Raw genomic sequence first — 17,692 nt, 5'->3', positions numbered from 1 at the left:
CATTTATAAAGATGTTGAACAACAATGGGCCCAGGCTAGAAGCCTGTGGCACCTCACTTGTCACTTTTCCCCAGGATGATGAGGAACCATTAATTGGGGATGGGACTCCAGAATTAGGGGAAATAATGATGTAAAAATTGGAGTCCACAAATCAGAGCATGCAATTAAAAAATCTGGAGAGAGACTATCTTCAACAGAGGCTTTGCCGTTTTTTTAGTCTCAGTAAAAAATCTCAATCTCTTTTGTAGTTTCTATTGGTCCATTCACTAGCCAATGGGGGTTGTATTGCAGCTGATGTACTTCTACAGAAATGGTAACTTTCCTTTCCAGGTTTCCTTCTCCTAGTTCATGCGGCTCCAGTTTCCTCATCTCTGACCAATTTTCTGTTGCGCTTGATGAGAAATAGCATTATTATTTCTGGAAGGTGTCTCAAATGGGATCAAATCATCCTGGAGCATAGCGCTGGTGGTTCTGTCAGGTTTTCATTGTGTAGGAAAGGCATGTCCAACTTCATGTGATCTACTATCCAGTATCAAAAACTGGCACTGATCTACCACACTCTTCCATTGTCATCTGGGCAAGGTGTAAGGTGTGGGTGGCCAGGAAAATCCCCTTTCTTTCCTTAGCATAGATTTGTGTTTCGATTCCATTGCCTTCTTCCACGTATTGCCGAAATGGAGGCAACAGCTGATTAAGTCACAGGCTGCTCTGTAAGGAGGAGGAAGGAAAGGTGCTCTCCTTTTATCCAGCCTCATTCCGAATGCGGAACATCAGCACCCCCACACTCCACTTTCCTTTGCTCCCAAGGGGGACCACTGTACCCTTTCCCTGCAGCACCCAGCGAGAGTCGCCCAGCCAAAGGCAGCCTCCTTAGCACAACAAAGTGGGAGAGGCGTGTGCTCCGCAGCTCATGGGACGGCAAAAGCAGAGGCACAACCTCCCTCCTTCATTCACCTCACAAGCCCCATTCAGCCCGCCGGCGCGTGCTCACAGGACAGTGAAAGTGGAGGCACAACTCTCTCTCTCCTGCAGCTGCCTCCTGATAGCATGTGCTCTGGAGCTCACGGGAAGGCAGAAGTGGAGGCACAACTCTCTCCTGCAGCTGCTTCGAAAGCCCCATTCAGCTCCAGCTGCAAAGGAGGAGCAAAGGCTGCCTGGCCATAGTGTGGTCGACTGAAATCCATCCAGGGATGCCACTGTATCCTTTCTCTTGGATGATCAAGAGGAGCAGGTGACAGCAAAGGCTGCAAGGTTTTTAGCTGGGGCAATCAGAGTAAAATCCACTATTTGACTATTGATTCAAAACCCTAAAATGTATTTCATATAATTGACTTTTTATTTCTATTCTTTGTATATCGTATTGTTGTTTTATTGCTATGGCCAACGGCTGACGCAAATAAAGATTCATTCATTCATCTAGCGATTGACCTGTTGGACATGCCTGGAATGGTGCCACTGAGTCTGGGTCCAAATCAGGATTGCTCCGGTCTATTAGTCTTTCTCTTAATGTGCCCAGTCTTTCTAAAATAGCTTTTTGCTCGGTTTGAGGTAATTGGTTGTATGAACTTATTAAGTGCTCTTCTTCAGAAATTCTAGAATTGTTAAGAAGGTCTTGAAGGTAATCCTTCTCCATGGAATTTACTGGAGGAAGGTGTAACTTGATGCACTGATGTTCATTGCTGGAAGAAATCAAAGGCACTTCTTTTAAGGCACGGTTTTCAGTCAGACAGGATGGCCCTGGGTTGTATCCTTGCATGCTGAGTGTTGTTTAGGGTCAGGAGAGGTTTCTTCACTGTGTCCAGAAAGACTCGGTTAGGTGACACACCAACTCTGGCCAAAAAATCTTTCCTCTTTAGGAGCAGAGATGGGATTCTATCTGACCTAAATGTTATAATGCATTTTTGTGTTAAAGGATGGGCATATAGAACTTTAATAAATGATAGGTCAGTTTCCTTTGCTGATAAATGTAATAGCATGCTAAGGTCTTTCAAGGCCCAAGTTTTTGTGTTCCACTGAAATATATTTTTCCTGTAGGGGTGAATGATTAGGGCTTTTAAATGGCGGCGCGCAGAGACGCTGCGGCTCAGTGCTCTCCTTTTGTTTTTCAGCGTTTTGTTTTGTTTTTAGTGTTTTGTTTTCATTATTTTTACTTGTTCTGAGTATGTTTGGCCGGGCAAGAAAGATTTATAGCAGGCAGGAACTTCTGAAGGTCGGGTTACAGTGTGAACAAGCTGTGAGAGCTGATTATTTTCGCCCAGATAACGCTCCTGTGGGAGTAGCCAGGCCACCGGGCTCTCCATGGATTACTATGCCTCCAGGGAGGAGGCGAAGGCGGCGTAGAGACAGGAGGCAAAGGCGGGGTTGTCGGGCCGGCGTCCTGGTAAGATTGCAGAGGAGTCCATCTAAACCACCACTCCCTAGCATATTTCTTGCTAATGTGAGATCTCTTGCCAACAAGATGGATGAATTGAGGCTGCTGGCAGCAAAGAACAGTCTCGTAAAAGATTGCTGCGTCTTATTTGTTATTGAGACATGGCTTCAACCGTCCATACCAGACACGGCTATTCAGTTGGAAGGCTGTGTGGTACATCGTCATGACCGAGGCATGGACTTCGGAAAAACCAAAGGAGGGGGGCTGTGTGTATATGTGAACAAATGCTGGTCCAATAATTCTAAGACCGTGGGCAGTTACTGTTCACCGGATTTGGAATATGTGGCTGTTAAATGCAGACCAGCCTATCTCCCTAGGGAGTTTACAGCTGTTATGCTAACTGGTGTGTACGTGCCACCAGATGCCAATGCCAACTTGGCTCTGGGATGCCTGCAGAGCCTTATCAGCAGCCAGCAAGACAAGCATCCTGAAGCTGTGCACATCATTGCGGGAGACTTCAATCATGTTGAACTTAAAACAGTGCTCCCAACGCTCTATCAGCATGTGAAATGTCCCACAAGGGGGGACAAGACACTGGATAAAGTTTATTCGAATGTAAATCACGGCTATAGGGCCTTACAGCTGCCACATTTGGGCCAGTCCGACCATATGTCTCTGTTCCTGGTACCAGCATATATCCCACTCAGGAAACGGGCTCCCACAATATCAAGGACTGTTAAAATCTGGCCTGAAGGCGCTATCCACCAGCTGCAGGACTGTTTTGAGAGAACCAATTGGGATATTTTCGATCGTTCAGACCTGGAGGAGCACACGGCGGCAGTTCTGTGCTATATCAATCACTGCACAGACACTGTCACAGTAAATAAATCCATCCGGTTTTATCCCAATCAGAAACCCTGGATGAATAGAGAGGTCCAGTGCCTGTTGCGGGAAAGGAATAGGGCTTTCAGGTCGGGCGAGGTGCAGCTTTACAGTGTGGCAAGAGCAAACTTGAAGAGGGGTATTCGACGGGCAAAACTGGTCTATAGGCAGAGGATTGAGGATAATTTAAGGAGTAACAACACAAGACAGATGTGGCAGGGGATTCAGCATATTACCAACTACAAACCTAACCTTGGTGCTGTCGATGGTGACCCTTTGCTGGCGGAGGAGCTTAACTTTTTCTTTGCTCGCTTCGAGAAGGAGCCACCTGAGACGCCGGTATTACAGCCACCAGCCCATAGGGGCCCCTCATTCACTGTAGAGGAGCATGAGGTGAGACAGGTATTGAGGATGGTGAATCCGAGGAAGGCGGCTGGACCTGATGGCATCACGGGAAAGGTGTTGAAGGGCTGTGCGGATCAGCTGGCGAAGGTCTTTACTAAGATCTTCAACAAGTCCTTACACCAGTCTATTGTCCCACCCTGCCTGAAGTCGTCAACTATTGTTCCTCTGCCTAAAAAATCTACAATCAGTAGTTTGAACGACTACAGACCAGTTGCACTGACTCCAATCATCATGAAGTGTTTTGAGAAACTGGTGCGCCGTCATATAATTTCCTGTCTTCCATCAACTTTTGACAACTACCAGTTTGCATACAGGGCAAATAGATCCACGGAAGACGCTATCACTATCACTCTCCATGCTGCTCTGTCCCATCTGGAGCAGCCGGGGAGTTATGTGAGGCTGCTGTTTGTGGATTTTAGCTCTGCTTTTAACACTATCCTCCCCCATAGACTGGTGTCCAAGCTAGAGGCGATTGGACTCTCCAACTCCACCTGTCTCTGGGTTTTGGATTTTTTGTCAGAACGTTCTCAGAGGGTTAGAGTGGGGTCACATATGTCCACAGCCCTTAGCCTTAACACCGGCTCACCACAGGGTTGTGTGTTGAGTCCCCTGCTCTATACTCTCTATACGTATGATTGTACAGCCATCTATCCCAGCAACAAAATCATCAAGTTTGCTGATGACACTACGGTGGTGGGGCTCATTTCAGGAGGGGATGAGTCCGCCTATCGGGACGAGGTGGAGCGGCTTTGTGTTTGGTGTGGAGAGAACAATCTGGCTCTTAATACGGCTAAGACCAAGGAATTGGTGGTGGATTACAGGAAAAAAAAGGCGGACATTCAGCCCTTGTATATCAAAGGGGAACGGGTGGAGAGGGTGGCGGAATTCAGGTTTTTGGGAGTGACTATCGATCAGGGCATGACTTGGAGCGCAAATACCACTGCTCTGGTGAAGAAGGCCCAGCAGAGAATTTATTTCCTCAGACTTTTAAAGAAGAACAATCTGAGTGAGAGACTGCTGGTGCCCTTCTACCGAGGCTCCATAGAGAGCATTCTCACATACTGTATTTGTGCCTGGTTCTCCAGTTGTACAGCTAGGAAGAGGAAGGTGCTCCAGAAGGTCATAACCACAGCCCAAAGGATTATTGGTCATCCTCTCCCATCTTTGGAAGAACTGTACGGTTCCCGTTGTCTTAGGAAAGCAAACAACATCCTGCAGGATGCATCTCACCCGGGATACAGTCTGTTTGCACTACTGCCTTCTGGCAGGAGATATAGAAACATCAAGTCAAGGACAAATAGACTGAAAAATAGTTTCTATCCAAGAGCTGTGGCCTTTTTAAATGCTGTAACTCGATAGTGTGACCTGGGAGTTTGATGGGTGTGGGTGTGGGTGTGGCTGGAATGTGGTTTGTTTGGTTGTTGTTGTTGTTTTGCTTTTGTTGTTTTTAAGGGATGGCATCCAATTTCGTTGCACTTGTGCAATGTTGCACTTGTGTAATGACAATAAAGAATCTATCTATCTATCTATCCTATTTGCCTGAAGGATTAAATTTGAATCTTTTGGGGAGCTGCTGACTATGAAGAGTGGAAAAGTTGACCAGCTACATTATTATTTGGTGTTTGGTTTAGGAGGGAACGTTTTTTCAACAGGTAACAAACTATTTATCTTATTTGAAATGTTTCTGAACTCTATAAAGATATTTTTGACCGTTACAGCCACCAGATCATATTGTTCAGCAAGGAGTGCTCTATTACTTGGTAGAGAGGTGGGGGTTTTAATTTCTTCCTGGCCACTTACACCTGTGTGGTTATTGTTATTGTTAGTATTACTGGTATTTTCAGCATATGGTTGCTGGACTTTCTATTTCTAGAACCTTGAATCTATTAGAGGGAGGAATTGTAGGTTTATTATCATCCAATATTGAGCTATCAGATCCCAAAAAGCGCATCCATTTTGAGCTGTTTTGTTTGGGGAGGGGGGTGGGAGAATGGTTAGAATTACTTCACGGGCACTATCTGGAGCCCATTTCGTTTAGCTGCTGATTAAACATTAGGGTACTTTCATAAACTACATTGATATATCTCTCTCTATATGAATATGTGTGATCAAATGCTGTATCTACAAAAAGTAAGTTTAAAAAGAATGAATTATTGAAGAGAGAATATGTTATCCTAAAATCTGTTATCTTAAGTTACGCCTGTCCATCAGGAAAATAAAAAGCCAAGCCAAGCAATAGTTAATAAATAATGGCTGCTAAATGCAAAACCACAGAACAAGAGACCTCACCATATAAAGAAATAATTTATCTGTATGAGGCAAGCCAGTTCAGATGTACAGTAAGGCCTCGTGTTTATCATTAAGGAGTCTCAAGGGCTCAGATTTTGGTGGAATGTGCTAATGTCCTTTCCCTTTTGTTCCAGACTCCTCGGGGTCTCCTTTCACTGCACAGGTCTTACTCTTTAAAGCAGCAGACCACACTTCTTAGTACTCTGTTCAGCTCAAACAGAGAAAAGTTCTAGTATATTCTCCTTAAGTCCCCAATCCCACTGGATGTTCCAGCTGAACTCCCAGCCTGCACGACCCAGTAGGTCCTAAAGGTTTTTGAAATTGGCCTTCCTAAGGGCCAGAGTGCATGTCCAACTGCACTCAGTTTTCCTTTGCATCTGTATCATGAAACCCAGGAGGACAGGATCACTTCCTTCCGAGTGCTTCCAAAAAGTGGTATGCTTACTGATATTAAAGGCTGCGGGTGTACTAGTCAGTAAATAAGTCTATTAGAATATTTTTGAAGAAAAGAGATAGATAGATGATAGACAATTTTTATTATTTATTTATACCAGGGGTTGGCAAACTACGGCCCCTGGGACAGATTAGGCCCACCTGGGTCCTAAATCTGGCCCGCGCTGTGAAGCCAGAACCCGACATGAAGCCGAGACTCCGGGCGATGGCAGCAACACGAGGAAGAGGCTGAGCGGTGATGGCTCGGCCACTTAAACACCGCGCCTGGTTTACCTCAGTGGCATTTGATTGGCAGAGACATCCCCATGCCGTGCTGAGGTAAACCAGGCGCAGTGTTTGATTGGTAAAGCCGCCGCCACTCGGCCTCTTCCTCCTGCCCCTGCCACCACCCTGGTGCGCCTGTGGGCCAGAGAGCGGAGCGGACGAGCTCGCTCTGCCGACCCATGAGAAGAAGCAGAAGCGGTGGTGGTGGTGGCAGTGGCAGCACCTGGGAAGGAAGGTAAGCTGAGCGGCTGGGGCTGAGGCTCTTCTTCTAGCTCCCTCCCAGTGCCACTTCTCCAGCCTGCCACAAGGTCTGAGGGACACACCAGCCCGCTGCTAAAAAAAATTGCCGACCCCTGATTTATACCCTGCCTTTCCCCCAGGTCTAGGACCAAAAGCAACTCACAAAAATTAAAACAAAAATGGAAAAAACAGAGATAGCTAAAAACATATAAAAATCATAGTTAAAAAGTAATCAAACTATTATGGAATTAAAACAATGTAAAAGGAAAATTATTAAAATGCAGACAGATAAACAGCACAGCACTTTAAAAAGTTCTTTCTTTAAAAGCAGCCAGTTCTGCTGGAATAAAACAGTCCTCAACTGCCAGTTGAATGGCACCCATCTAACTTCTCTAGGAAGGGAGTTCCAAAGCCGGCTCTTATGTCCCCACCAGGTATGCCTGTGAGGGTGGTGGGACTGAGAAAAGGGCCTCCATTGAAGATCTCAGAGCCCAGGCAGGTCCATATGGGAAAATACAGTCCTCAAACAGCCTGAGCCTACGTCATACCAATATGTATATACACCTTACACAATAGTTATAAAAGGCACTTCACTTTATACACACACTTGTGTTTTTGTGCCTTTGTTTAATAGACTGAGAAGAGGCTCTCTTTTTTGGTGTGGCTGTGAACAAATACCATCACCATCAGTCCAATTGTTTTGAAGAACTGCTAATCATCATTTTTGCAGTTTGAAGGAAGAACAAGGCCACAGCTATTCAAGCGCAGATAACTAAGGGTATGGCTCTATAGCAACAAGTTTTAGATTGGATTTTTCAGCCTGGGAAACATACACTGTATGTTTTCATACTCCCACCCACCACTGGATCATGGGAACAGTGTTTAAATATTAACTCCACAGTAAAAACCATCATACTAGGACAAACCATTGACAGTTTAATATTCCATACCTTTTTATCACCTTCCACGGAGGAGTATTCTGCACTAGGCAAGAGAAATGCAATTGTGGCCACAAGGATCTGTGTAAATCAAATTTCAGAAGGATAAATTTACAGACATGTTCTATTTTCCAAAGTCATTCTCGAAGCAGGTGTCAAAAGTGTTAGTGAAATTTGAAGCTGACCTAGTTCATAAGAAAATAAACACCTACTATCTCCCATGTGGGGACGCAGGTGGCGCTGTGGGTTAAAGCCTCAGCGCCTAGGGCTTGCCAATCAAAAGATCGGCGGTTCGAATCCCTGCGGCGGGGTGCGCTCCCGCTGCTCGGTCCCAGCGCCTGCCAACCTAGCAGTTCGAAAGCACCTCCGGGTGCAAGTAGATAAATAGGGACCGCTTACCAGCGGGAAGGTAAACGGCGTTTCCATGTGCGGCTCTGGCTCTGGCTCTGGCTCTGGCCAGAGCAGCGATGTCACGCTGGCCACGTGACCCGGAAGTGTCTCCGGACAGCGCTGGCCCCTGGCCTCTTAAGTGAGATGGGCGCACAACCCCAGAGTCTGTCAAGACTGGCCCATACGGGCAGGGGTACCTTTACTTTACCTTTATCTCCCATGTGTCCCATTCATCTTTCCCTCCACTTCTCTAGTACTACAGAAAAGGGGGGTGGGGAGAATAATCTTTCCAAATCTTACCAGACTTTACAACTAGAAACACACAAATTAAGCACACAGCATGCAAACCTGCTTACTCTGCTTACAATTTAAATCTAGTTTTAAAAAGTCATCATGCTTTGGGCCAACAATTCAGCTAATACCATATAACTAAATTACATCAGTTGTGCCTGTAGATGTATACTAAATATATACTTAGATCTGTACTCTGTTGTCTGAATAAGATATCACCATATTTTTGGTGTATAAGACAATGTTTTTCGCTTAAAAAATTAGTCCAAAATAGAGGGTCTCTAGCTCTAGCTGCTGGTTCTGCTTGGACCCTTCTCCTAATCCCTATTGCTAGCTATCACTCGCTCACTTGCCCTGATTTTCCTGTCTATGTCCCTCAGCGGTGGTGAATTAAGGGCTAAAAAAAAAGCTTGTCTTATACATGGCGGTGTGTTATACATGGTAAGTTTTTGTACATAATTAAGCATAGTATATCTGTTACTGAAAACAACACACAAATATTAAAGAGATAAACATACTTCAATAATTTTTCTGGGTAGCGAAGATTTGTATTTCTCAAGTTTTTCCCAATAGGAGGTCAGTAATTGAAAGACATCACAGGCTTCCTGTGCTACCTGTTTGTTGCAAAACTAAAAAGAAAAAGAAACAAAACACCAATAACGAACCAACAAAAGGGAATACAAACAAACTGGAAACATTTCGGATACTGCAAATAGTTACTACAGATTCTTGTTTAATTAGTCCAGTTTGGAGAACACCCCTTCCCACAATGAAGAGTTAATGCACAGTAGGAGAGCAGGCTCATATCTGGAATGTACAAAACCATTGTCAACCCTGTGTTCAGGACTGACGCAGGACAGCCCCAGTTGAAAGACCACAGATATCTCTGTGTCATAGGCCTCTGCTCCCAGGCTACCTCTCCCAGACTCTGCCTTTATGTAGATAACTTTCATTTTAAAGGTACAACCATCTTGTCTGAACATGGGCACTCCTTCTGTTTCCATAGTCTCTCCCAGGTGTACTCATTGCACTGTTGGACTGGTGGTGCTGTGAAAAGCATTTGTTTCCTCAAGCTCACGTGTCTGTAAAGGTCTTGGCTCTGACTCTGCAGGTGCTGGTGTTACGGGAGATGGCTCTGTGAGCTCCTGTCAGGAGTAGGCTCAGAACCCAAAACCCTGTATGACTCCATAACTGGAGATGCTACAGCCTCAGATTCTGAACCTTGATCACTACAAGATTCTGTCAAATATGTCAGCCAGCTACTGATCTACTGAGTGTGTAGAGGACTGAGGACTGATTGTTTGGTAACGGTATCTGGAAATTGTAGGTTTGGGGTATGTGCCTTTCCTGAGGTAGCCTTAATGGAGAATTTTTTTCCTTAAGGAAGGAACTAAGGAAAGGGATAGAAAATAAAAATAACTAATTGTCTTCTTTTTCCTCTTATGAAAAAAAGTGCGCCTGAGAGAGAAGAGCAAAAGAATGAACTCAACTAAGAGCTTCCGCCTCCTACCTTACGCAGGCAAAGGCAGTGTGGAATGCTGAGTGTTTGTGTAGATATTTATTAATATGCAGTTCATGCAATGTGACCCTGCCTATTGTCAAGAGGAGGTGCTGTTTTAGATGACTTCCTTCCTCTGACACCTTGGAAACACATTTTTTTGTTTAGTTAAAAAAAATATGACAATAAATTCTATGCTTTCCTCAACATTTTCATCAGAAAACAATAGATGCAGTGAGAAATATTGGAATCAAGTTGTTAGCTGCAATGCAACAGGGACTTAAATTGGAACGTTTCTTTCAGAAATGCCTCAGCAAGCATTTTATTGTCTTAAGTACATAGCAAATGGTTTAATTTACAAAACTTCATAATTTGTGTTGACAGATTGAATTTGAGAATCTTCCAAACAGCTTAATAAAATATTCTAAGTATTTAAAACACTCTTTGGTTGAAGTCAAACCCCACAATTTTGCACAATCAAGTCATACAAACTTGTGTCATACTGGTACCTTTAGTGTCGCACCTAAAACATTTATTGCATCCTTTACTTGGGGATGGTTTGTACATTGCACTAGTTCTTCACATATCCAAAGCCCAAGGCAGCAAAGAGCTAAACACCTTGAAAACAAGAAATATACATGTCAGTAAGCCATCATGTCCCTCTTATTTTTCAGTTCTATGAACAACTGAATTGTAAAAAGACAGCAACGCATGTGGATTCAGATGGTTGCTGTATTATGTGACAATCTATACTCTTATGCAGGACTTGATCCTAAATCCAACTATAGTTCTGGCACAGCAGCTTCCTTTAGTCTTGTTTGGCCAATGATTCCTATGCTAGTGCTGTTATAGCGACATTAACAAAGGAAGCATCACTTTGTCAGCCACTGAATAGAGTCAAGTGGTATTTAATAATAATAATAATAATAATAATAATAATAATAATAATAATACTAATAATAATAATACCTTTATTGTCAATGTACAACCTGTGTACAATGAAGTTAACTGAGCCGCCCCCCCCCCCAACACTCAATCTCATTGCACTCTGTGTGCTTGTCGCACAACACACCCGAAAGTCAGTTGCACTATATTATTTTCCGTTCAGCAGCCTAACAGCCCACGGATAGAAACTGTTTTTTAGTCTGTTGGTATGACTGATTATACTTCTATATCTCCTGCCCGAGGGTAGAAGATTAAAGAGGTGCTGGCTGGGGTGTGAATCGCCCCTGAGAATTTTTCTCGCTCTCCTAAGGCGATGTCATCTAGCGGGCTCAAGGGACAGCCTATGATATCATGTGCTGTGTTCACCACCCCCTGTAAAGACTTTCTGTCCGTGGCTGTCAACGTACCACACTGTGATACAATATGAGAGGACACTTTCTACTGTGGACCGCTAGAAGGAGGTCATCAATTGTTGTTTAACACTGTTCTTTCAGGTCGGAGTGAAACAATATAAACTTAAAGCTTTTGCAGATGACCTAGTTCTGACCCTGCAGGAGCCAGAATCTAGTACAAAAAGAGTACTACAACTGATTCAAGACTTTGGTCGGGTGGCGGGATTCAAACTAAATAAACAGAAAACTAAGGTGCTGGGGAAAAATCTGACAGATACAGAGTCGGAACGGTTTCAGAGAGAAACAGAACTAACTGTGGTTAAAAAAGTAAAGTAAAAAGGTAAAGGTACCCCTGCCCGTAGGGACGCAGGTGGCGCTGTGGGTTAAAGCCTCAGCGCCTAGGGCTTGCCGATCGAAAGGTCGGCGGTTCGAATCCCTGCGGCGGGGTGCGCTCCCGCTGCTCGGTCCCAGCGCCTGCCAACCTAGCAGTTCGAAAGCACCTCCGGGTGCAAGTAGATAAATAGGGACCGCTTACCAGCGGGAAGGTAAACGGCGTTTCCGTGTGCGGCTCTGGCTCGCCAGAGCAGCAATGTCACGCTGGCCACGTGACCCGGAAGTGTCTCCGGACAGCGCTGGCCCCTGGCCTCTTAAGTGAGATGGGCGCACAACCCCAGAGTCTGTCAAGACTGGCCCGTATGGGCAGGGGTACCTTTACCTTTACCTTTTACCCCTGCCCGTACGGGCCAGTCTTGACAGACTCTGGGGTTGTGCGCCCATCTCACTTAAGAGGCCAGGGGCCAGCGCTGTCCGGAGACACTTCCGGGTCACGTGGCCAGCGAGATATATCTAAATTTGTCTGGCAGGGCAAAAAGCCCAGAATTAAGTTTAAGATACTAACTGATGCGAAAGAAAGAGGGGGCTTTGCCCTGCCGGACTTAAAGTTGTACTATGAAGCCGCAGCTTTCTGCTGGCTAAAAGACTGGCTACTTCTCGAAGACACTGACGTACTGGACCTGGAAGGTTTTAACAATGCTTTTGGTTGGCATGCATACTTATGGTACGATAAGGTTAAGATCAATAAGGTCTTTAAGAACCATATTGTCAGGAAAGCAGTATTTAATGTCTGGACAAAATACAAAGACTTATTGGAAAACAAAACTCCGAGGTGGCTTTCACCTCTGGAAGCTAAGGCCCGAAAAAGACCCAATATGGAGGCCAAATGGCCAAAATATTGGGAAATATTAGAAAAAGATGGAGACAATTGGAAATTGCAGAGTTTGGAGAAAATGAAGGATAAAGTGCGAGACTGGTTACATTACGCTCAGATTAAAGAAGTTTTTAAAAATGATAAAAAGGTAGGGTTCCAGGTGGAGAAATCGAAGTTGGAAACAGAATTGTTAGAACCAAAGACTAAGGTATTATCAAGAATGTATAACCTGCTGTTAAAATGGAATACACAAGACGAAATGGTTAAATCGGTTATGATAAAGTGGGCTCAGGATATTGGGCATAATATTATGTTTGAGGACTGGGAAAGGTTGTGGACCACTGGGCTGAACTTCACTGCATGTAATGCTCTGAAGGAAAATGTAATGAAAATGATATATAGATGGTACATGACCCCAGTTAAACTTGCCAAAATATACCATTTGTCTGATAATAAATGTTGGAAATGTAAAGAACATGAAGGAACATTCTTTCACCTCTGGTGGACCTGCCCTAGAGTGAAGGCCTTCTGGGAAATGATATACAATGAGTTGAAAAAGGTATTTAAGTATACCTTCACTAAGAAACCAGAGGCCTTCCTTCTGGGCATTGTCGGCCAGAAGGTGTTAAAGAAGGACCGAACATTTTTTATGTATGCAACAACGGCAGCAAGGATACTCATCGCTAAGAGCTGGAAAACTCAAGATCTACCCACACTGGAAGAGTGGCAGATGCAGCTGATGGACTATATGCAACTGGCCGAGATGACTGGTAGAATTCGAGACCTGGGAGAAGAGAGGGTTGAAGAAGACTGGAAGAAATTCAAGATTTGTTTACAAAAGTATTGTAATTTGGTTGAATGCTAAGAAGGATGCTAGATCATAAATAATTGCCTACCATTGAATTAGATTTGAATTTGACGATAAGTGAGATTGAGGAAAATATAAAACTTTTGGAGAATTATTAGATTAAATTAAATGAACGAGATTTAAGAATGTAAACAAGATGATAAATTGCTGGAAAAAGTTTACAATGATGTAAGTGGGAGCAGGAGACGTGAGGGAGTCCAAAGAAGCTTTGAAAATATGTTATGATACATGTCATATTGTTTATTATTTTTGCATTTTGTACTTAAAAAATCTCAATAAATATTTATTAAAAAAAAAAAAAAACACTGTTCTTTCAGAAGACCCTGAGGAATATTTCCAGTTGTAACCCACTTTTGGGTTTATGACTGCACTTTAGTTACAGCGGACAAAGTAACAATAGTATCAGACAATTATAACCCTTCTACACAAATAATTTATTCTTCAATTTATATTCCATAATATTTTCTGTTCTATTCAGTATTTACCTTGAAGCTTCACTTGGTTCATTTGCAGCATTCTTCAAAAGAATATTTATGAGGTAGCACTACAATAAAAAATCATGACAGTAAGCAATTTACTTCAAACAAATATATTGCAGAAGAACTCTAATTTCTACCCTTAGTCAAATATAATAAAATGGAGCAAATTTCATTGATCTCAATTTTATTACTTAAAATATTTAAACTGTTTTGTTTTGCTAACCCATCTGTAATCATTCTCTCTCTTGTTCTTAGTGGAAATTCTGCAAATAATTCATTAATGCAATTAATTCACACCCTTCCTCTCAAAATGCTGCCAAATATACGATGGGCTTGCCTATCCTTTAGGCAACTGGTATGTTTTGTATTAGGGACGTGGGTGGGGCTGTAGGTTAAACCACAGAGCCTAGGACTTGCCGATCAGAAGGTCGGGGGTTTGAATCCCCGTGACAGGATGAGTTCCCGTTGCTTGGTCCCTGCTCCTGCCAACCTAGCAGTTCGAAAGCACATCAAAGTGCAAGTAGATAAATAGGTACCTCTGGCAGGAAGGTAAACGGCGTTTCCGTGCGCTGCTCTGGTTTGCCAGAAGCGGCTTAGTCATGCTGGCCACATGACCCGGAAGCTGTCTGTGGACAAACGCTGGCTCCCTCGGCCAATACAGTGAGATGAGCGCCGCAACCCCAGAGTCGGCCACGACTGGACCTAATGGTCAGGGGTCCCTTTACCTTTACCTATGTTTTGTATTTGTTTTTTTAGGGGCTGAAATCTGATTTCTATACATGCTGCAGCCATTTCTGCACTTACCAAGAAACCTCTGTAAGATCCTGAAGAGGCATGAGAGTAGCGGGGAAGAGGACTAGGGAGATCAATTTATTTGGTGGCATTCACTGTCAATGCCCCAGTACAAATTTCTTGCCCCATATGCAAAAATGCTTCCTCCAGGAATTGCAGGCTTGGATGGATGCCATTTTTAAAAAATCTTTTTTTTATCTTCCTATTCTCTTATTCCACTAAACAAGTTTAGTTCAACTAAATTGCTCAATTGCATCTGCTGTGCACAAACCTTCCTTACCTCAATACATATGATAACATACCTTCTAATACGCTGAGGTGAAAAACGCACGTCTTTTGGGGCTGTGCTCCCACACAAATCACATGACATGTGTGAGATCACAGCCCTGAAAGACATGCTTTTTCCAGGGGCCTAAAATTGTGCGTTTTGGGGCACCGTGTGAGATCATGACCTTGAAAAAGCACTTTTCGGGGTGAGCACACCACGAAATCACAGCTCCCCAAAATGTGTGGTTTGGAGTGCCATGCTCTTGTGCGACAAAATGGGATGTCCCAAGAGTTGAGAGGTATGTGATGCTCTACATTGAAAAACAGCTGGGGAAACCAAGGTGAGATAATGAAGTAGCCAAGTGAATATATTGGAAGATACAGTATCTGAAGTATATCTGGCAAATAAGTATTTTGAATCTTAAAAAGACCCTCTGTCCTCTCTTCTCTATTTTGTAACCACGACATTTTTAGGTGTCTTAGCTTTAGTATGGGGGGAGGCTCCTCCCACTAGATGGGGCAAGGCTTCTCCAGTTTGCATAAGCCCCTCCACAAGAGTAAGAGAGAAGAAATGGAAGGTACACATGACTCCCCCAATTTGTAAAATAGAAATCAGCTAACAGTGAAAACATTTACTTTGACACCTGTAGTTCCTGTGATGATTTCTGCTTCAGCAGTGGGTTGCAATAATGGAATTTCTTGATAGAGGTTAGGAAAGCAAACCAGAGAACCAAGAATGGTATGTGCTTCTAAGCGTGGGGCCTATAAGCAAAACAGAAAAAGGAAAAGGGAAAAAAAGTAGGTAATCTTGTCAATTAATAAAAACCCAGTAACGTTTTCTCCAGCATTGTAGGTGAAGCAGAGAAAATAACTCATAACCTGCATAAATATTCTATGTCTGCTGCTTATTTTAATTTTAGCATTCTCCTTCTGCAAGGAAACGATGAAGGAAGGATTAGTATTGTGATAACTTGACTTGATGCCTTGCATCTTGGAGACATCTCACAGGCTGCAGATGGAAACGAGACATTAAAATAGGTTCCTCTCCTATGGCAGGCCCCCACGACACAGTCCAAGCTGACCAGGAAGGCTGCCAAGCCACTAGAGAGGGTTTTCAGAGGGTATAGGTGGCTACAGGGGGAGGAAAAATAGTGCATGTGTGATGCCTTCTACATGCAAACTTTGGATCAAACCGAAGTCTGAATATATACGTCTCCCCTTAAAACGCTGTATAAAATAGCACTAGCTGCTTGTAAATCTAGTGTTCTTATTAGGCATGCAAGGACAAAATAATAATTTCCCCATTCATATTAAAGTTTCATTCATTTCATTTTCCATTTGTTTTAATTTTGTTCAAACCCCCCAGCCCCCCCCAATTTCAATGGGAATTCCCACCTGCCTTTCTGCAGCTACTTTTAACTTAGATTCTTTTCATTCAAATGACACAGGGTTTTGATGCATTCTGCCATCCCTCCCCAGGATCAGAGCTGCCAAATTTCAGATAAAAATGGGAACACTTTGAACTAATATGTTTCATTTTCATTTTTTTTAAAAAAGTTTATTCATCTCTGGTGTCCAGATGGCAGCAAGGCCCAATTTAAAATTCTTCTAAAAACATCTATATTTCAGCATGATTTTCTTTGCTGGCTTGGATGACCAGCTAAACAGCAAATGTAAAATACCTTACAACAGAGAGGTTGCTTAGTACTGGCAATCAAAACAGAAAAATCCCAGTGCAGGCAGTATCATTTCACATGTCGACTCTGCTATACAAACATGGCTATAAAAACTGGTCTTACCGCTTCATTTCACCAGCAAACACAAGTTATTATAATTCTGAGTATATCTGGTTATTTCTAAAGACATATATGCTCATATGACAAGCTACCATATAATTAATGAGCATTACATATGCCAGTAGGGACGCGGGTGACGCTGTGGGTAAAACCTCAGCGCCTAGGGCTTGCCGATCGCATGGTCGGCGGTTCGAATCCCCGCGGCGGGGTGAGCTCCCGTCTTTCGGTCCCAGCTCCTGCCCACCTAGTAGTTCGAAAGCACCCCTAAATGCAAGTAGATAAATAGGTATCGCTTTATAGTGGGAAGGTAAACGGCATTTCCGTGTGCTGCGCTGGTGCCGGCTCGCCAGAGCAGCTTCGTCACACTGGCCACGTGACCCGGAAGTGTCTCCGGACAGTGCTGGCCCCTGGCCTCTTATGTGAGATGGGCGCACAACCCTAGATTCGGACACGACTGGCCCGTACGGGCAGGGGTACCTTTACCTTTACCTTTACATATACCAGTAAGATCGAGGCCCAATGTGGTTACATTTTTGAATTAGCAAAATCTGTATTTATGTGCATCATGTTGTCACAATGTCAAAAAATCACAATGAAGATACACACCTACATGTTTCATCAAAGGTAAATTATATTAATAGTGTATGGTTATTGTTAATGTACAAATTCCCTTAAACAATGTAAGTCCTCCATAGCTACCATCTTCAGCTGTACCACACAAACCTCTATGGCAATATTGGGCACTAAGAAATGGTAAGGCCGTCCCTGTTCATTTAGTTCTCATGATACTATGCTTGGGCTATTACTGTATCTAACATGGATATATTTTTTAAAAAAACCAATCCTTGCTCCAATCCTTTACAGCACATATGCCAGTACACATTTGTAATGTTCATGTATAACAAAAGCTTAATAACATTCTGAA

General features: G+C 43.4%; 1 protein-coding gene across 8 annotated transcripts in view; it reads right to left on the bottom strand.

The window, feature by feature from the left end:
- Positions 1 to 17,692, bottom strand: part of RALGAPA2 (Ral GTPase activating protein catalytic subunit alpha 2) — a 209,264-nt gene that overhangs the window by 87,463 nt on the left and 104,109 nt on the right. For all 8 annotated transcript variants that reach the window (XR_013840655.1, XM_079983435.1, XM_079983436.1 and 5 more), the window contains 5 exons: positions 15,608 to 15,733; positions 13,919 to 13,977; positions 10,531 to 10,639; positions 9,042 to 9,152; positions 7,855 to 7,923 (listed from right to left, as the gene is read on the bottom strand). Coding sequence is in view for 7 of the 8 variants with exons in the window: in XM_079983435.1 (XP_079839561.1) it covers positions 7,855 to 7,923; positions 9,042 to 9,152; positions 10,531 to 10,639; positions 13,919 to 13,977; positions 15,608 to 15,733 (474 nt within the window). In the remaining variant the exon portion in view is untranslated. The remainder of the gene's footprint in view (positions 1 to 7,854; positions 7,924 to 9,041; positions 9,153 to 10,530; positions 10,640 to 13,918; positions 13,978 to 15,607; positions 15,734 to 17,692) is intronic.

The sequence above is a fragment of the Podarcis cretensis genome (assembly GCF_951804945.1).
Source record: "Podarcis cretensis genome assembly, chromosome: 7".
Taxonomy (NCBI): domain Eukaryota; kingdom Metazoa; phylum Chordata; class Lepidosauria; order Squamata; family Lacertidae; genus Podarcis; species Podarcis cretensis.
Note: the sequence above shows the minus strand (reverse complement) of the source record. Positions and strands in the feature narration are given on the sequence as shown.